This window comes from Gymnoscopelus braueri (assembly GCF_963280865.1).
Source record: "Gymnoscopelus braueri genome assembly, chromosome: 1".
Lineage (NCBI taxonomy): Eukaryota > Metazoa > Chordata > Actinopteri > Myctophiformes > Myctophidae > Gymnoscopelus > Gymnoscopelus braueri.
The window spans coordinates 24,596,946-24,618,330 of NC_137603.1; the positions used below are offsets into that span (position 1 = coordinate 24,596,946).

At 41.7% G+C, this 21,385-nt stretch overlaps 1 protein-coding gene across 1 annotated transcript; it reads left to right on the forward strand.

Annotated features, from left to right (window-relative positions):
• Window positions 1–271: 271 nt before the first annotated feature.
• Window positions 272–20,483, forward strand: cdh15 (cadherin 15, type 1, M-cadherin (myotubule)). Its single transcript, XM_080430093.1, has 14 exons — window positions 272–483; window positions 11,196–11,363; window positions 11,966–12,121; window positions 13,339–13,483; window positions 14,109–14,290; window positions 14,743–14,871; window positions 15,147–15,332; window positions 16,722–16,963; window positions 17,076–17,212; window positions 17,327–17,557; window positions 17,677–17,916; window positions 18,137–18,285; window positions 18,542–18,736; window positions 19,563–20,483. The coding sequence occupies exons 1-14, from the start codon at window positions 430–432 to the stop codon at window positions 19,761–19,763; spliced, it is 2,415 nt and encodes an 804-aa protein (XP_080286219.1). The 5' UTR covers window positions 272–429; the 3' UTR covers window positions 19,764–20,483.
• The last annotated feature ends 902 nt before the right edge of the window (window positions 20,484–21,385 follow it).

Here is a 21,385-nt window from a genome sequence, read left to right on the forward strand (position 1 = left end):
GCACTGTGACTCTTTCTTCACCGGCACCAGCTGCCTGGCTTCTCTCCTCAACTCCATTATTCCCTCTCTCTTGCTCTCTGCTGTCTCTCTCTCTCTCTCTCTCTCTCTCTCCCTCACTCTGCCTCTCATTGGACTGTGAGTGACAGCACATGTGCTGGGGTACATGGGAGGGCCACTGTTGAAATTCTAACCCCTTCCCCCAAGTCTCCGAGACATGCCCCAGCTATGGCCAGGGAGGGGCTGTGAGAGACATGCACTGGGGGGACAGGGACACACACTGAAAGTGGAGGCTTGGAAAGGCGAAAGGAGGGGGTTCATGATTTTGAGAATTTTGTCCCCATTGCCCAATACTGCCCAGAGCGTGGAGGACTGTGGAGTCTGTGGGTGTCAGAGGCCTTAACACCAGAGGTTTTGAGGCAGGCACAGAGGATGGCAGCCCGGGTGTTGGCAGTGTTGTGCGTTCTAGGATCTCTGCATTGGCAGGTAAGAAAAAATTATTCTTCTTCGTTGCCATCGGTGACACAACAGAGCAAATTAAATGAATTACATTTGAACCCTACATTATGTGGTCCATTAGAAACAGGGTCTGGCGACCTCTGTGAAATGATGTGACCAAAGTTGTACTCGTATAAACTTGTATTATTTAAATATTGAATTCTGCAATGGGCCTTTTCCTGTAAAGCCTATATGTGGGACAGGTGGTCGTGACTTCCACTAGATTCCCCCTCCTGGGGGGTCCGGGGTTACAACACAATCAAATCACTTCTATTTGCCACTTACAGTCCAATGGTGTGAGGAAATATTATATACGGTGATGCCGCACTATAATGCAACCTATACTGTTCTTGGCTTTTCAAAAGGACATTTACTAGGAGGCTAATAGCAGTGTTTGGTGTTAACTTTATGGATGAGTTGAATGCTTTTGCTTCTGGGCACTTATGTTAATTAAGGCATTTGAGAGAAAATGAAAATGTTTCTTAGAGTAGGATCTCGGTTGAGGAATGAACTTAAGCTGTGCCACTCTTCAAATCTACAATTCATTCATGTTTATATGTGCGATCTGTTGAACTAAACATGAACCCACTTTCATCAATAGAGGCAATAAACTTTGTCTGGATTCAAGGGATGTGAGTGAAATAAACATTTCAGCCTAGATGGAGATAATATGATGGATAGCGTTTGAAAGCACAGGAGACTACAGATGTGTTTAGAGGTATCGGGGCATCATTAGTACCCTCTGTCATCAGACACCATTATGAGAACTAGAATGGATGGCCATGTAAACAGATATTTTACCAACTGCACTTTGTTTGGAGCAGTAATGGAAGCCAGGTTAGGGGGTGAGAGAGAAATGACCTCCGCTGAATCTGGGGTGAAGACAAATGGCCTTAATTTGCTCTATAATTAATTATAACTGTTGCAGGTGCTATATAGCAGAGAAAATTTATATCTAATGATGTGTGTTCCAATCACTGAAATGTAAGTAAACTCATGAATACATTAAGTGTACATTAATGAATACATTAAGTGTATAAAAATGTTTCTTCATGGTAGAAACTGAAAGCCTTTTTTATGCTGGCTTTAGGCTATGTTGTGCGAATCAGTTACAGTACATTAGTTGATTTTTGAACATGGGAGTGACAAATCATTTATAGAAATAGGTAGATAACTAGTTCGTCATAGCCATATGTTTGACACAACATAAGACAGAGAAGTAGTGAGTTATGGCTAGCGTCACTGATATCTAGTTAAAAAGGTAATGTTTTGCACATCCATGTAATCCGTGGCTGGTGTAGGACAAAGTAAATGTATCAAAAGAAATAAAAAGTCTGCAGCTTAATGCTCTGAACAAGTTTTACTGTGCAAAATCAGCAAATAACGACCACGTTTAGTCCTCCTCAAGTGAAGATCATTACAGTGACCCAAGACTCTTATCTAGGATTGTGGTGTCACGTGAGCAGAATGATGCAGTAGGGGAAACATATGCAGGTTCAATGTACACAACAAGTGCAGAGACAGTTATACATTTTGTAAGGAGTCCCACCACTAAGATGTGCTAAGAAGATTGCCTAATACAAAAGTAAATACGAAGATAGATTAAAAATACTCCGACAAAAATGACATGGTAAAGCATACAACAGTAACTGTACAAGCGACCTCACTGTTGCATTAAGGCAGGCAAGTGTCCAGTCTTAAAGGTACAGTACATGGTACAATGAAGGCAACACTTGATGTGATAAACAGAGTTAACTATTTGTCAATTCCACCAGGTCAAAATGCAAAGCAATAGGCGCGCACACAATCTACACACATCAAGATGGCAGTTTAACAAACGAACGGCTGCTGAATCTGTAGAAAGAGAAGACAGATCAAAGGTTTTTCTGTTTCTTTCCTTTGACAGCCTCACTGATTATGTCATCAAACCATGATGACATTAAACTGAAAAGGCATTTTAAGACGTATCAACCGTATAGCTAATAATTCCAGTTATGCACAGATCATAATCATCATTAGATTATATAAGCCCTGGAACGATTTCAAAGTCCATACTTGTAGGCTACAAGCCTTCATGATCTAGGCTGCGGGATCCATTAAAGGGGTATTTCACTTTAAAACACTTCTGTGGTCATTTTAACGTCTTCTCTGGCTTTTGTAGGCAGTCCCTTACAGTTTTTAAGTTGCTTGATTCAATATCTAGATATTTGATATTCACCATATTAGATTAATTGAAAACACACGTCCCTGCTTCTGGTGACTGATATGTCCTTCTAATGCGTGAGGGGGCAGTGTATTTTTTTATAATTTTTTAAGTAATTAAAACAACCCCGTCACGCATTAGAAGGACAATATCTGTCACCAGAACCAGGTAGTTGTGTTTTCAGTCTCACATGGTTAAAATAGAATTTGAAGTTACATGTCTGATAATAATAATAATAATATCTCAAATTTATATAGTGCTTTTCTAACTACCCAAAGACGCTTTACATGGGGGGGATACCCCTTTAATATACTTTTTACAGTATTCTACATACAGTATATTGGAGAACCCGCACAGCTCTGTGTGGTGGAACCCACATTGGTATGAATTCCACACTGCAAATGCCAGAGGTGTCATAAGTCAGAGTGGGCTGCTGGTGACAACAACTGAGCTAGGTTACATTACAGACTGTGAGGACAGAAACTCGGTTTGTTTGTTTTCACGTGTTCCAGGTGGACTCGAGGCAATCTGCAATTAATTAGTGAGCGAAATCACCAACATTTATCTCACCTACAATAGCTGGTTTTTCCCAGAGCCAGGCCTTTCATCAGTTTTGCCTGATGACTTTTATTCTCATAATATGCTTTCTTTTTTTAGTTTTTAGTTTTTTTCCCCCCCCCAACAATACATTTGTATTGTTTATGAAATGACCTATTTTAACGTCTACACAGTAAAAATCCTCAGTGTTCTTTTAACTCAGAGAGCGTACCAATATATGGGTCCATTATGGTTTCATTGGTACACTGTCTGAGTTAAATGAACACTGAGGATTTTAACGTCTACTGAGGGTGGGATATACAGTAAGGAGTGGGCAGAAGCCACAGCTGTTTCCAGATGCATACATGATGCCATTTGTCCCGCTCTGTAATCCCCCAGGCGGAAAGAGGAGAGCGGGCCGCTCCTCAACCATGAAATCAGGGACAAATCGAGAGTCCGTAGCACCAGCCGGCTGGTGCTGAGTTCTTCTTACTCATTGGAAACAATCAGTCAGTACACTAGGACAGCGGCTAAATCACAGGATACCTGCTGGCGGTTTTACACTGTCTTCTTGGTTTCAGAGAGAGAGAGAGAGAGAGATAGAGAGAGAGAGATTTGTTCTAAACAGACTAAATCAGCTAAAAAGCAATCTGGCTTTTTTCCCGGCTTTTTGACGGATGTTATAACACATCAACAGTATCAGTAACAGTATTATAAAAGGTTGATGTGGTCTCACTTGAATTGACTCAAATGGATGACTCTGAAGTAATTTAATGGTAAACCTGTGATAGTGCTTCAATAGTCACAATGTATAGTGTATGTGTATGTGTGTGGGTATGAAAATGTGCTTGTGTACCGTATTCATTTATATAGGAGTCTTTACTACATTCTATTCTTATTTGTTAAAAGATTTCTTTAATTTCTGAAAACAAATTCAGTCATTTTGGAGTCTAGGTTATATCCACATTATGTATTTATTGCTGTTATCTGTGTAGTGCTAATTTTAGTTAACAAGCTCACTCAGCAATCATAAAATTCAGACATCTGCATCAGGGGGAAGACACACTTGGAGTGGCCCCGAAAATAGAGTGTTCGGGCCTGGGCCAAGTAGACACAATTTGGCAGGCAGTGGAAGTGAGACGGCATCGGACAGACAGACAGACACGCACACGCACACGCGCACACACACACACACACACACACACACACACACACACACACACACACGCACACACACACACGCACACACACACGCACACGCACACGTACACGTCTTACTGATACAGTGATATTGAATGAATGGGTGACTGGGCCTGGGGGCCAGTAATAGAAATGACCAGAGTCAACATAACCAAGGGACACCTGTGTGACCTCCAACCTTTTGGCAGAAAGGATTGTCAGGCATGCTATATGCTATGCTTCCTGTGTGGCCTCTCCTAGAGCTTTCTGACTGAACAAGGAATAGATATTATGATAATCAGATTTTAATCACATTCCTAACAGACGATTAATGCCAGCTCATAGACTCAAGCCTGATTTATACTACGTCACATGACGGTGTTGCACAGTGTAAATAGCAGAGCTAGGAGTTCACAATGCGTCGCAGTGCGTTGTCATCTTGTTGACAGAGTATATATTAAGCTTAAGCCACCATATCTAAATATGTATTTAAATGTATAACAAAATGAACCTGAAAATGTAAACTTGCAACCTTAAAGGAGGAGTTCACCCAAAAAAATACTTATTTTCTATCAATTGCACACCCTATGAAGCCTTGAATCCATGGATTATTTTTTGGTTTTGTCGCATTCCTAAGCTAATAATTTGATTCCCGTCTCCTACCGGCTAATGTATCCGGTAGGAGACACAAAGTAGATTATTTGTGTGTCCTACCGGAAATACACACGGTCATCAAATTATTGTCTTAGGAATGCCACAAAAACTAAAATAAATCCATGAAATCAAGGCTTCATGGGGTGTGTAATTGATAGAAAATAAGATTTTTTTTGGGTGAACTCCTCCTTTAAGCATGAACCTTATTGTGATTGGTTAGTGCCATTAGATTCATAATAACAAATACCATCATTTGTCTTAGTAACTGTGGCTCTCTACTTTTAGTGGTAAGCTTACCTGTTAAAGGCTAACTGAAACTACGTTGGAAAACAGAAACAGAAATATGCTCTGCAAATATTGATGTGAGCTCATCATAACCACATCCAAATGTCATACAGTCAAATAATGGCACTCGTTTTTTCACATGAATGGTTTGAACCAGCTGACACAGCCAGGCATGTGTGGCCTGATCTGTGGAGGAAGGGAAGATAGACAGCAACAGTAGTTCATTATTTGTTTTCTCTGGGAAATTCCAGGCCTCATAAGACTCCGATAAGTGTAGGATAAAAAATGAGAATGCATGTCAGCGATGTAAATCATACTATATACTGATTTCATGGTAAGATTATAGCTGAACTTATTTGCTCCAAAACTCACGTTCTGTGTGTGTGTGTGTGTGTGTGTGTGTGTGTGTGTGTGTGTGTGTGTGCGTGTGCGTGTGCGTGTGCGTGTGCGTGTGCGTGTGTGTGTGTGTGTGTGTGTGTGTGACCCAGCGTCTGACCAACCACTAAGTTGGCCCCCACCACACTTACCAATGACATTAAAAAAAATGTCATGGGTGTTAAATTTGTAGTTGATGTAGGCCTAAGCCCTTTCTCTCCAAGGCCCAGATTTCATTCATTTCAGCCATGCATGTGTACTAGTGCCACAGCATTGGTATTGCAATCATTTCTGTCTGTGTGTGATTGTAATAGCCATTGTTCCTACAGTTCTGCTTGGATTTGGGTAGTGTTGACAGTTGTCCAAGGATCTGAAAGCATTTCATCTCATCGTCTTCTTCTTATATTAAAATTGGCTTAAGGGAGGACCGGCCGACGGGCGGGCCGGCGGACCACGTCATCATGCTCATGTCACTATGACTCAGCCATAACCATATAAGGAAGTCGCAATGCAACTACACCCAAATACGGAGTGTGTTGTCTAATCTCAATGTGTCGTCATGGCACCAGGCGCACAAATTGGGGTGTAGTAGGTGTGAGGGAAGCGTAGCGGCCCGAACCTCGTGTGTAATAATTTCGATCAATGTCTAATGGAGATTAGATTTTAAAGGGGTTAGAATTGAGTTTGAAGTTACTATGGGGGTTTCTATAGGAAGGGGTCGTGTCTAACACAACATGCACTGATGTCAGACGTAATATAAACCGTTGCCTAACAACACCGACTTGTGAATGTGTCCCCTGGGGGCCCTGATATGGCCATATATGGGCATACCGGTCGAATCGGCGGTGCAACGTAGGTGTGAGGGCCTGAACCTCTAGTCAACATAAATGAGCACAACATGAGTTTTGAGTGCAGTTCATCCATTACATGACATCTCCCTCTATTTGTAGCTACCTATTTCTGAGTTTTGAGTGGATTTTTAACATCGTACCAAAGAAAGAATTCTCCATCTCATCCATTAGCTTTTACAGAGTCGTGTGTTTCATCCAATCACACAATAGTGTCCCGGGCTGAATGTCATGATGCTCTAACTCTCAACTAATGGTTCATGAGCTTGTGCTCTCTCTCTCTCTCTCTCTCTCTCTCTCTCTCTCTCTCTCTCTCTCTCTCTCTCTCTCTCTCTCTCTCTCTCTCTCTGAACTGTCCACAGCCCTCCTCTCAGACACAAGTAGACAGAAATGGTGCTTATAATGAGCATTAGTGAGGAGGACCAATTATATGAAGATGGGTGAAGTGGTCCTTTTAGAGTGTCCCGGCTGAATGTTGCTCTGACCCAACAGATTGCTCATGAGAGCCTGTGCCCGCATCAGCCAGGTACTCAAATATATATTAATATATATAAAAACAAAAACCTTTCATTCATACAAACATGGAAACCCGTTCACCAAGCCATGCTGGCTGCACTAGTACTACTCTTCTCATAAAGATGCTTCTGTGGCAGGGACCGGTGCACAGGGCACATTATTATTGAAATACCTACTTCCTATCTCAAATTCAAAATCAAAGCCTGTGCACTAAAAAGGTCTGGCACAGAAAGTATCCTCTCAAACATAAAAATGTGTAAATGCATTATGAAACATTATGAAGTCACCATAATGGACATATTATGTCCATTATGGTGACTTCCAACAGCAGGCAACATGTCCTGATGTAAGTTTTTGGTTAATGGGTATGAAAAACATCATCAGTGACGATTCAAAGCTAATGGAAACTACAGAAAGCTAGCACACTGAGGTATAGAAGCCTTTGTTCTTGCATCAAAAAAAGAAAAGAAACAGTACAGGTAGTACAGTCAAAGGTTACGCTAAAAGAATAACATGTGCGTGTGCGTGTGAGTGAGTGAGTGAGTGAGTGAGTGAGTGAGTGAGTGAGTGAGTGAGTGAGTGTGTGTGTGTGTGTGTGTGTGTGTGTGTGCGTATGTACGCATCAGTGTGTGTATTTTCAGCTAAAGCACAAGTTTTTGTTGGTATCTTTTTATTATTAGAAAGTTGTTATGGTACACAGCTCTGTTACCACGTTTCTTTATTCTAGAAGGCCTTTATCTTTTATTTTTGTTTGTTTTTATTTCACACTTGGAATTGGAATGGAATTTGAGAATTTGAATTGAATTGAATTTGATTTAATTGAATTGACAAAACTGTCCTCAGGAGGACTAGTCCAAAGGAAGCAGACTGGAATCTGTAAATGTAATTATTAGTATTATTATTATTATTATTATTATTATTATTATTATTATTATTATTATTATTATTATTATTATTATTATTATTTCAATTGTCTCAGTAATAACCAATCAGCATCTCAATAGAGCTACTGTCAAAGGCTGAAAACCAAACATTCTTTCCTCCATTAGTGGCCCTTGGTAACAATGTGCTCCAAAAAGCCTTCCATGCTACACCAAGGGGCTAAGGTGAAAGGCCAGGGTGTTAAAGTATCAGTAAAAAGCCCCTAAAAACAGATAATCTGTGTGTAGTGTTATTGCCCTGCCTGTCAGACAGGGCAGACATTGGTGTAATTGGTAAGATGACACCTTGTTGTTGCCCCATGCTAGCCTGGTAAAGACATTAAGACGGTGGCAGAGATTCACTGGGGCTGCCACCCAGAGACGAGTGTCATCTAGAGTTCAGCCTGCTGGAGCATGACAAGACGGTGACTAAGGGTCTTAAATGGACTGTGAAAAATTTGTTATAGAGCTTGTTAGGAGGTTGTTAGGAGCCTTTCTCGCCACCTCTGAAATGTCTTCTAAAACAGTTGGTAGTTATTGCCTTCAATGTTGGAAAGTGTTGCCAAAGCCTTGAAAATGGACAGTCATCCACATAGATACGAAGTTCAAAATGAGACAACATATAACTGGACCAGAGGAAGCGGTAAGATTAGGGGCCATAATACCCTGTGGTCGCTCAGCAGGGCAGCTTGTGCAGCGCTGTGTCTACGTACAGTATATATAGTTAGATTATAACTATGACTTTGATTTTGAAGTATTACGCCATGTAAGGTTTTACAATTGCCATATAGTGAAGTAATAGCCATGAAAATAGCTGGCTTCCTCATTGATGATACTGGATGACAAGTACTCGTGGAATGTGATTGTAAACATCTCAGTGAGTGTGTACTGTAGATGATGCCTGTAAGTAGGTGGGAGTGGAGAATATAGATCAGTCTAAGATTAGCATGCCCTCTAACTCAGCCCACACATGCCAGCCATGGCTGGCATTCCCTTCCTCACTATTCAGCTGCATGCCACAGTATCAGTGTATCATTTTACCTAAGCAAGAGACCGGGCAGGGCTGCCAGGCCATTCACGAAATAACAATGTAATTGACTGAAATCCACCAAACGACTTAGTCATTTAGGCCTATGGCTCCATTTATTGAAAATTAAGAGGTGACCCATAATATTCTCTTTGACAGGATCAATAATCTTCACATATAGAGTGACATTAAAGTAAATACTTAGCTTTTAATGGAAAAACATCAAGTGCCTGACTTAGAGTAAGCTGGTGTAAGTGATATACTTTAGCTGTTGGTGACACAGAATGGAATAAATGCTGAATTTGCAGCACTCCACAGTCCACTGTGTGTGTGTGTGTGTGTGTGTGTGTGTGTGTGTGTGTGTGTGTGTGTGTGTGTGTGTGTGTGTGTGTGTGTGTGTGTGTGTGTGTGTGTGTGTGTGTGTGTGTGTGTGTGTGTGTGTGTGTGTGTGTGTGTGTGTGTGTGTGTGTGTGTGTGTGTGTGTGTGTGTGTGTGTGTGTGTTTATGCATGTGTTTGGGTGAGGAATTTTGACAGCAGGACAGATCCGTAAGGTGACCCCCAACCTCTAGTCAGGTGCAGAGCTGAGCATAAAGGGGAATTTGTGTGGTGACTGTGTATGAGGGTGGGAAAGCACAGACTCTAAATCCATAGTCGACAGCTGTCATGTGAGTGTGAGTCTTGCATGTGTATGTGTGTGGGTGTGGGTGTGTTCGAATACTGTGGCAAGGCAGCGATGAGGCAAATGAATGTGTGTATGAGTATGTGAAAGTGAACATGAGGCGTTTGTGTTTCCTGGTCTTAAAATTAATTTGCACCCAGATCAAAGGAGGCCGACAAAGACAGAGTGAAACCTGAAGCCATTCCTCCGTATCCCCTCTGCCCTGGCCAGTGCTGTGGATTCCGCATTAGAGACGGAGGGGTTAAGGCTGGAGTTAGGATAGAGCCATTCAATCAGACCCAAAGAAATGCTGTAGCATAGACATAGGGGAAATGTTGACATGGTCCGAAACAGCTGCAAAGTTTGGAACACAGTTTGTATTTGACTAAGAAAGAGTACATCAAACTGTGGATAGACAATACTCTTTCTGTAGTGATCATGTTGCTGGTGGTGGTGGGCGGAAATTGAGTAACCCTGGCGACATAATGATACCGTCCAATATGTGTTGAAGAATAATGGACTAGTGTGTAGGACATTATTCTTCAGCATATCTTCGCTGTCGACCGAAACCTTGTAGTAAATCGTTACTTTTCAGGAAATGGAACAAATATCAATGGATCTAATGTAGTTATTATTTAGTTAAAAGCTCTTGTTAATACTTTTCAGTAGTTAAATATGTATAAAATCTTCAACCCGGCATCCCAATTTTGGTCATGTCATTATAGGTGAAAATGTAATTATTATTATTATTTTAAAAAAATCCAAAAATAACAGAGCTACAAGCTCACAAAGTGTCATGATGTGACGCGTTGTAAAATAGGCATCAAGGCTATCAAGGACAGGGTGTATGTATACATGATCCCACAAAAGTAGACCTATCACAGTGAACTACACAGCTCAGCTGACGCTGCTACACCAGTCGTTAGTCCCCACAAAAGTAGACCAATCCCCACAAACCACACAGCTCAGCTGACGCTGCTAGTACGCCAATCACAGCTCACCTAAGCTCAAGAGTAGCACATAATCATTCATTAGCACATCATTGCTGCCTCATTCACAAACTGTACACTTAAGTAACTTTCTGTTACAGATTGCACAGGGAAGCCCCACCATTATTAAACACTGACTGTTTGTTCTACACCAGTGGTTCTCAAATTGGGTTCTCAGGGGTCCTTAAAGGCGTTCCAGGGGGTCCCCAGCAAAATGAGTAGATATAGCATAAAAGGCAGTTTAACCACTATAAACCTACACCGACAAGCTCAATACACGTCACATAAAAAATGTGAGCAATGTGGAATATTTTTCTTGTGTGGGGTTCCCTGGCACAAAGTATTTTCAGATTGGGGTCCCCAGCCAAATGCATTCATTTGGGGGTCCTTGACATGACAAGTTTGAGAACCATTGTTCTACACGCCTGCCCAAAACAGATCTTTCAGGTCTTATTTGTTTGTGCTGACATTTTTTCTTGACTCATGCTGGAATTGTTGATTCTTTCAGGTGCAAAGCTCCTCAGAAACACAATACAAGATGGAAGAGCTCCGGCCTGAGATCTTTAATCCATGGAGACATAACAGCAGGGGATTGGTCAGGGTGAAGAGGGACTGGATCATCCCTCCAATCAGAGTGTTGGAGAACAGCAAGCAAGTTCCTGAAAACTTGGTCCAGGTTAGATTATATTTTTCTAAAGTAGAGTGATTACTTTGTCAGTCAATGCTTGGGCAACTTTCAAATGAAACGGAATGCCAGTGTTTTCATTATTCATTATTATTATTGTTATCAATATTATTAAAATTATTATTATTATTTTGTTTTTTATTGATGTGATGTGATGGTTGGAAAGGTTGAAACCTTTCCTATGCATGTGTTGACATTCCTGGTCATAGATAATAGGTGTTAGTATATGCGTGTTTATAAAGACATGGTTAAATGTAAATGTTAGTTTTAGAGTGCTAAGTAACCCACAGGTGCATACATCTTACCTTATAAGGAGATGCACATAGAACATACATTTAGAGAAAATATCAACATTGGGTGCGTACAAGTTTTATGCAGTAGCCTCGAATTGCTCTATTTATAGTCTTGAATATTTCCTCCTGTTATAGGTCAAAGGCCACTGTGAGCTCATACCCTCCCAACTTAACCTCCCTTTAAGCGTCAACACACTCACATGTGGTGTGACCACATGTGTTTTGCACTTTCCCGTCCCTCATCCACCTTCCCATAAGGTTCTGATCACCAGCCTTTGTCTCCTGTCTGTGTCTGTCCAGATCAAATCAGACAAAGTCTTCACAGGAGAGGTGATCTATAAATTAGAGGGACAAGGTGTGGACCAGGACCCCAAGAACTTGTTCGAGATTGATGATAAAACTGGTATGATACGAAGCAAGGCGCCTCTTGACAGAGAGAAATTCCAAACCTTCACGGTGAGACCACATACTGCACAGCACATGAGAACGAAGGTGTTGAATGTTCTGATGCCGCTATACAAATACACTTGTAATGGCTCTAAAAGGACGCATACATACAGTACATGAAAGTTGCACAATCAGACGCACATATAGAAAAGTCACAGTGTACTAGGGCTGGGCAATTAACCAAAAATATAATTAGATGCTATCATTAGAACCAATAACTGACTTATAATCGCATAATCGAGAAGAAAGACCGATGTGCAAGCTCACAACGCGTCGCATTGCGACGCGTTGTGAGCTTGTAGATCGGCTATTTTCACTTTTTCATTTATCGTATTCGAGGCAAAGATTTGAAATAATCGTGATATTGATTTGAAGTCATATCGCCCAGCCCCAGCATGCATGCTACAAAACATTGCACAACCTCCTTCAATCCAAGGTTCTGTGATGTTGTTTCACGTCATATATCACACTCGTGTCACAGACATAAGTTACAAAAAGTCAGAGGTCAGTTTGTATGGCCCTTAATGGGCAACCAGGGACAGACTTCAGAATGTTTTGGAACAGAGGACTTGACATGTAACCCATGGCGCTGAAGAAAATATCCTGCACATGTAACATTCCAAAAAGAACAAAAGATATTGTTGCTTTCGGGTAGAAACCTTGTATCTCATATTTCACCTTTTTCTTTTATTCATTTTTGCCTAAAATAGGGACATCAGCTTGAAAGTGCTTTATAAATATTTTGCCAATAAACAATAACAAGAGCTTGTGACTGAATAATAATGACATTGGATCCATTGGAACACAGGCTCATTTTTCTATGTTCTGAATAGTAACGGTTTCGGAGATACAAGGTTTCCGCCTGACAGGGATGATGTGTTTTAGATGGTGTCCCAGAGAGACTTACCAGGCATTTGATTTATATACAGTATGTTGTAAAACCACATGTGTTCACATAGCAGAAAAAACAACATTCACATGAAAACATTTACCTGTTCACAGAACAGGTTAATGTGTTCATAGAACAAGTGTAATGTACTGTGTGTAATGTCTAGTGTGTGTGTGTGTGTGTGTGTGTGTGTGTGTGTGTGTGTGTGTGTGTGTGTGTGTGTGTGTGTGTGTGTGTGTGTGTGTGTGTGTGTGTGTGTGTGTGTGTGTGTGTGTGTGTGTGTGTGTGTGTGTGTGTGTGTGTGTGTGTGTGTGTGTGTGTGTGTGTGTGTGTGTAGCTCAAAGCCTTCGCCCTGTCCACAAGTGGAGAGAGACTGGAGAACCCTACTACAATAGAGATAGTGGTGCTGGACCAGAATGATAACAGACCCACCTTCACCCAGAGCCAGTTTGATGGTGACGTCCCAGAGTTCTCAATTCCAGGTAAATCCATATATTTGACACAAACCCCTCCTCTGACACATCTTGTTGAAGCACATGCACATCTACGACACATTCCCGCTCTGCATTTCATGATTTCAACCTTATGTAAATCGCAAAGTCGTCTTTCGAGTATTAGTCAAACTAGCAATAGAACACAATATTCTATTGATTATTGTAATTCATTTTCCAAAAACCCATAAAGGCCTCGGATATATCATAAAAACAAATAGGTTAAATCCTCAATCTGCAATTTCTTCAACTTGTTGGCTGTATCTATGTAGAACAGTAGGAACATACAGTAGGTTTAGAATGATAATACCCAAACATCATAATTCTACATATTTTGCAGCTATTCAGCTGTTTAGCCTGATACTCCCTGAAAATATTATTATGACTTATCTTCAACTGACAATGTGTTTTGTTCTGTTGTGTTGTTGGTCTTTGTCTGTTATGTTATGTCATGTTTATTTGTTGAAAAATTTATAAATACCTTAATTACAAAAAAAACTGACAATGTGTTACTTTTGGTGAGTGACACAGTCATACGACAGAGTGTAAAATAGGCTTTACATACAGTGTCTTAACTTTGCAGTTGACCTAGTATTTATTTTGATTGTTTTGACAGGCACTTCAGTTATGTCAGTCTCTGCCACTGATGCTGACGACCCGAACACGGATAACGCTCATCTGAGCTACGCCATCCTTCGCCAGGAGAGCGACCCTCCCAACGCTGTGACCAAGACCATGTTTGGCATCAACAACCAGACTGGGGCCATTTACACCAGAGACGTTGGCCTAGACCGAGAGGTAGGGGGCGCTGATGAGACATCTCTGTAGATGTCAACCTCATACATGCTTCAGCTTCTTTTTCTAAATATTCTCGAGATACAATATTCATATATGGTCCTGGTCATATGTCCAAAACCGTAGCTTTACAGGAAATTGAAAAATGTTCTAAATGGATACAATGTTGTTATTTTTTAGTCACAAGCTGTTGTTACTACTTTTCCTTGGTTCAATATTTATAAAACCCACAGACAAACGTAACCACTTTCACGTTCACTTGACGAGTGACGAGTTGTAAGCTTGTTTTTCCTATGATAATACATAATAATACATGAAATATGGAGATACAAGGTTTCTGCCTGACAGCAATGATATATTTGCAAGGATACAAGCAGACCCAAGGACACACGCTCAGAACTTTAGCAGTTGATTTCAGTAAAATGTTCTAAGCTTATATTACATGCCCTCCCTAGGTGGTGAAAAGTTTCAAACTGACCCTGCAGGTGGCTGACATGTCAGGCATGGGCCTGACGAGTGAGGGCGTGGCCATCATACGTATAAAGGATATCAATAACCACGCCCCACAATTCAACCCTGACCTGGTGAGTTTCATACGACCAGTCGTGCTGTCTTTTGCTTCTGACAAAACATCAAACAATCAATAATTTCTGGATAATTTGAGGTGGGAAAAAACTGTGTGTGTGTGTGTGTGTGCGCGTGTGTGTGCGTGTGTGTGTGTGTGTGTGTGTGTGTGTGTGTGTGTGTGTACATACAGTATACATACAGTACATATACTGTATTTAGGTTCTATTCATAGGATGCTATATTTTGTGTGTTTTAATCCCTGCTCTGTGCTTGTAATGTCTGGTTACTGCAGTATGCCATGTCAGCGGTGGAGAACAGGAAGGACTTTGACATTGGCAGGGTCAACGTGACAGACAGAGACGACCGTGGAACAGAAAACTGGGAGGCCAAGTACTCCATTGCCGAGGGCGACCCCAATGGCAACTTTGCCATCAGCACAGACCCTGACACCAACGAGGGCATTTTGACAGTGCTGCAGGTACAGTAAGCTACTGTCAGATATATCTCTAAAACACTGAAATATATATCTCTAAAACACTGAAATGTTTGCAACATTCACCACGTGTCCCGGTTTGACATTTTGATTCTGAAAATATGGTCACCCTAAGGTGGGAGCAGGGGTTTATTGTTGTTATGTATCTCACATGCTACGTATAGCTCCATCATGTTAGAATGACAACCATTGCACGGTGCACTTTTACACAGCTCCATTTGATGCGAACAAATAACTGGTGGCAGCATGGTTCTTTACCATGGTTCTCTATTTAGATTTTTATAAATCAATTCTAAAAAATGGAGGGGAGTTTAGATACAACAGAAGCTCCTGTCTAATTTAAACCTGAAACTACACTGAAGCCCCCCGCCCTTCACACACGCACGCACGCACGCACGCACGCACGCACGCACGCACGCACGCACGCACGCACGCACGCACACACACACACACACACACACACACACACACACACACACACACACACACACACACACACATCCACACTCATTCACTCACTCATACCGCAATTCAATAGCATCATCTAGTGGTTAACTCCTAAACCACAGGACTGTGGCACTCATCTCATGTATCTCAACAGATGCAGTAGGAAATCAAGTTGAATACCAGGCATACACAGTCAAATACGGAATGTTAATTTATCTCTGAAAGCGTAAAAATGCACCTGTAAATGTCCAAACTGTCTGGTTTTCAAGACTGTTGTCATTCTTTACGTGTTTAGGTAGCTCATTCGGCAGAGCACTTGCCTTTGAACCACATGGTCCTGGGTTTGATTCTGTGTATTCAGTGTATGAGTTGGGTAACCAGAGCGCTCGCCCCAAAACACAGTCGTCCCCTTCTTTTTTCCCGCGGACCGCTCGCCCCCCAGCGATTCTTGAATTTGTTTTACTGAGGTTAAGGTTAGGAATAAGTTTAGGGTTAGGTTAGGCATAGTTTTACTGAGGTTACGTTTAGGAATAAGGTTACGTGTAGGCATAGTTGCTCTGAGGTTACGTTTAGGAACAAGGTTAGGTTTTAGCCATAGTTTTACTGCGGTTACATTCAGGAATACCATGGCGACCGTTCCGAGGTCGCCGGATTTGACCCGGGCGAGTGTGTTTTGGGTCGAGTGATCTTGTATTCATGAGTTGCACGGCTTTGGTAACTGAGTTGTGCGTAAAGTAGCCTACTGAGACCTGATGCGCTATACCTCAGCAATCCATCTCCCAGGGGTCTAGCGCATTGAAAAGGGGATAGACCACCTCATCTATCCCCTTTTTTCAGCTTTCAGCTTCAGCTTCTGTGTTGTATCTTCAGCTTTCAGCTTCTGTGTTGTATTTTCAGCTTCTGTGTTGTATCTTGTTTGCCTTACAGCCATTGGATTATGAGATGCAACCCGAGTACAGTCTGATCCTGACAGTGGGAAATGTCAGACCTCTGAGCAAGGCTCTCAGCGCCCCAGTGAGCAGTGCTACAGTGGTGGTCACTGTACTAAATGAGAATGAAGCCCCTCGCTTCAGGGAGGACCCCATAAGGATCGTGGTCCCGGAGTCAGTGGTCCCTGGCACGATACTGTTAAGCAACATTGCCTTTGACCCAGACAATACCAAACTGAGGTACAATTCAGCTATACCCATGTGTCGATTTAAAAGAATGAAAAAAGTAATAATATTAAGTGAACCGGATCGTTCCATTTTACAAGTGTGTCCTCTTCTGTGTCTATGCCAGGTATGAGATGAGCAGAGATCCTGACGGGTGGTTGGACATTGACAAAGAGACAGGAGACATCATCGCCAAGAGAACCTTCAACATTCGATCCCCGCATGTTCAAAACAACGTCTACAGGGCTGTTATCAAAGTTGTAGGTCAGTGGTGGACAATGTTTTGTCCTTGATAGTTACTGTATTAGCCCTAACCAGGCTTTTATACTGATTGCTGCATTTTGTTAACTTATGTTACGTATTTCTCTGTGTGAATAGATGCTGGTGGCGTATCAAGCACTGCCACGCTGGCCATCACCCTCAAGGAGACCAATGACTTCCCCCCTAAGCTGTTACCGCTGAGTGGAACTGTGTGTAGCCATGCATACGGGATGAAGGCCGGCCTGGTTCTGACGGCTGTGGACGAGGACTTGCCTCCACATGCAGAGCCCTTCACCTTTGAACTGCCAGAAGACCTGTCCATCAACTGGACCATTATACAAATCAACGGTAAGGAGGAGTGAGTGGAAGAAGCGCAGAGAAATACTAGCACGACGCTTACAGTTGCACTGGATGAAGTCTCGTCTAATGCCACTGTCGTCCTCCCCCCTTTCTCACATTGTCTCCAGAGACGCATGCTGTGCTTCAGTCGCTAGTGGAAATGGAGACTGGAGAATATGCAGTGACCGTGCTGGTGTCAGACTCTGGCAGCCCCGCCCTGAGCGCATACGCTGAGGTCAACGTTACCGTGTGTCCCTGTGACTCCTTTGGAGACTGTAAGTCGGAGGCGGCGGCCATCTTGGGCTCTAGTGTGGGAATCAGCTTCATCGCCCTGATAATCGTCATGGCCAGCATTGTTCTCTTACTGCGTAAGTGATGACATTCTTATAGACACTCCCCATAGAGTCAAATACAATTGTTAATGCTATTTTGTGGCCGTATACTATAGTCTAACATTATTATGGCATAGTTAAACCCAAATCACAATAACTATATCTAGATTGATCAGGGTCATGGCCCTTAACGAGGTGATGATACACAAGTTTTAAGTTGTTTGACGGTTTCCTCTGCTGTGTGATGTTATTGCAGTGCTGCTCCTCCTGGCGGTGGCGGTAAACACCTGCACCAGAAGCCATCACATCAAAAAAGGAACAGGTCTGCTGGTTGGTGAATCAGATGACGACATACGAGACAACGTGTTCAACTATGACGAGCAGGGAGGAGGAGAGGAAGATGAGGTTAGATTACGTGCTCGCACGCATGTGCATGTTGTGGACACATAAACACTCACACGGGAGCATAGCAGATATTTAATCTAAATCCCTATCCCAGCGTGTCGAGTCTGCTAGAAAATGTTCGTCAGTCTATGTAAAACTCTTGGAAGAGTTGTGTCGGGTTTCCATGTCCTCTCCATAGAACAATGTATGTTAAATATCAGCAGAATTGCCCTTTAACTGATTTGATAAAATCTGCCTTTGTTTGATTCTCGTCCAGAATGCCTTTAACGTTGACCTGCTGTGTAACCCCAACGATGCCCCTTCGACCCCTGGGTCCTTCTGCCCGGCGCCCGGCGTCCCCCGAGGGAGGCAGCCTCACCTGAGGATGGATGCCCCACACAACCTACCTTCTCCTACCTACCCACGGAGGCCTCCTGCAGACCCTACTGACATCGAGGACTACATCAATGACGTAAGAAGCTTTCACGGTGGCCCGTACTTTGAAAGAGCCTATATTTACAGTGGTTCTCAACCAGTGGTCCGGGGACCACCAGTGGTCCTTGAGGGGGTTACACCATGGGACTACACCATGAATTTTAACTTTTTCTTATTATTTTTTTGTTTTTGGTCTCCCCTACCTCTCTTCTATCCCCAAAAATACCCCAGTTTGAACACTCAGGCTTTCACAGCAAATCTAGGGTTTTCTGTAAATTGGTCTCAAAACTGGCCAAACTGATTTGGTCCCTGACGTCACGTCACGTCAGGGTACAATCGCTCCCGTTTTTCAGTTCCAACCCAAAAAAACAAAAACAAAAATATATTATTTTGTTTTACTTTTTCCACACAGAACCAGGAGATAACATGCATACAAACTGGCTCAATAGCACCCGTGCCAAACAGGACAATGTGGTATTGCAGGTGAAAGTGCTTTATAAGCCAGAGAGAAGTTAGTTGGAATGAGTATATCTGAGGCTTGATTTAGGGTCAAACCTTTTGAAAAACGTTTGAGGGACATAAACAATATGATATTAAATATAATTATTATTTTTTTAATTCATGGTGTAGTCCCTTTAATTAAAGAATTGTTATTTTGATCAACGTTTTGCCTGTTTATCTCTCCTATGGATAACAAAACGTTCTTGGTCTGAGGTGCTAAATCTCATCAAACGGTGGTCCGTGGCTCAAATGCCGAATAAACGATGGACCTTGAGATGAAAAGGGTTGAAAACCACTGGCCTATAATAACAGCACTCTTTTCCAGGTTGGCATCTGACGCGTGTTGTCATTTTGTCCTTTAGGGCCTGGAGGTTGCGGATAATGATCCTAATGTGCCTCCGTACGACACGGCGTTGATCTATGACTATGAGGGAGAGGGCTCACTGGCGGGCAGCCTCAGCTCCATCGCCTCAGGCAGCTCTGATGGAGACCAGGACTATGACTACCTGAATGACTGGGGACCACGCTTCAAGAAACTGGCCAACTTGTATGACCCACGCTAAAATGGGCAACAAAGTATTGGCAGGATGACCTATGCGGATAATCCAAGTTAGAGATTATGCCTGGTCTTGGACACGATGTGAACTGGACACACTTGAGCACAATTCAGTCCAGGACTAGGGTTAGAATATGTTGAGAAATATATTCACATAATGCCACATTTAAATCTCTGCTATGGCAAGTCCAATGCCCTTAATTTGTTGGGTAACATTTGGAGTCATTTGCAACAGACTAGGGAGACAATTCTTCAATTTGGTCTCTCTGTAATGTACTCTGGATCATAAGGAACAGTACACATGAAAGTAAAAGTGGTTGTTGACATGATTTGCAAAGAGTGGAATGCAACAAGGGAAACAGAATGTGTTTAGAAAATGTACTTTAACCTCATTCTCAGATTATATGATTGTGCATAGTGCGTACAATCAACAGGACTGAGATATTTTTTTATATATATAAAAGTGACAATTTTGTAAAATACATTTCCTTTGATATTGATTTTATTTGTAAACATATTTATCCATTTGTATCATGAATCCTCCATTCCAGCATCCATTACCTAAGCTTTTTGGAGGCATCTCTTACAGTTTAACATTCAACCACTTCACACAGACGATGTCCTATTTGATCAAATTGTTTAGATGCAATGGTTTGATTGGTGTTTTTAAACATTTTCACTTGGTTTTGATTTTATTGTCAAATACAGAATAAATGTAATAATTTCATGTATTGTGTGTATTCATTATGAAGAGATGTTCCTTCCAGGATGCACATTTTAGATAATTCATCCATTTAAAGACAGAATATCCATCCATGCAAAGATGTAATCAGAATGTTTTAAATAAACCTTTATTTTAATATTTGTTCAGCATGATAAAGCATTGGGGGCTTCACATTCAACTGTGTCAAAGGGGGTGTAAGTGATATGTTTTGTTAAAATAAGTGTTAAATCGCTATATATTCCCATAGCAATCATTGCTATGGAGTGTTTGTTCAGTAACAGGGGTCTACCCGTCACTCCAGCTCTTTAGTAAACAGAAAATACATTTTCAGGTCAGAATACCAATTTCATCCAATCAGGAGAGAGAACTCATACAGATACAGGACCAACAAGTGAAATTGGAAGTGATGAAACAAAAACATTACCAGACAAAATTGGAAATGCAACCTTTACATTTTTTATTTGATCAAATTGGTGACCCACCTGAAAATGTATTTTCTGTTACTAAAGAGCTGGAGAGATTGGGAGAATCCTGTTCAATCAATCATAGCAGTGATTATCACAATTTAGAAAAAAGATTAAGGGGATAAAAGAACGTTAACCAAAAATATCACTTTACAGCACCTTTAAACAAACCAATACTTGGTAGCCTGGTAAACCCTCCCTCCGGAAATCTCATTTGTAATTTATTTCAAATGGAAATGAGATTTTCCGGAGGGAGGGTTTACCAGGCTAAATACTTGGACCCTTTTACAAAAATAATATATATTATATTAGTTTTCTAATGAAAACAAATTACTCCCCCCGCCCCAACTACTTCAACTACTACTGCATGCTGTGCACGTGTCTTGAGCGGCAATGACCAAAAGGCTCAGCATGTTAAGTGCTCACTTTTTCATTATCAAT

What these genes read in the sequence shown, in the direction of transcription:
- cdh15 (XM_080430093.1), top strand. Translation starts at nt 430, where the DNA reads ATGGCAGCCCGGGTGTTGGCAGTGTTGTGCGTTCTAGGATCTCTGCAT. An exon ending in ACGTTGGCCTAGACCGAGAG is followed by an intron (nt 14,291 to 14,742) that starts GTAGGGGGCGCT and finishes TGCCCTCCCTAG; the next exon opens with GTGGTGAAAAGTTTCAAACT. An exon ending in GGCTGTTATCAAAGTTGTAG is followed by an intron (nt 17,213 to 17,326) that starts GTCAGTGGTGGA and finishes CTGTGTGAATAG; the next exon opens with ATGCTGGTGGCGTATCAAGC.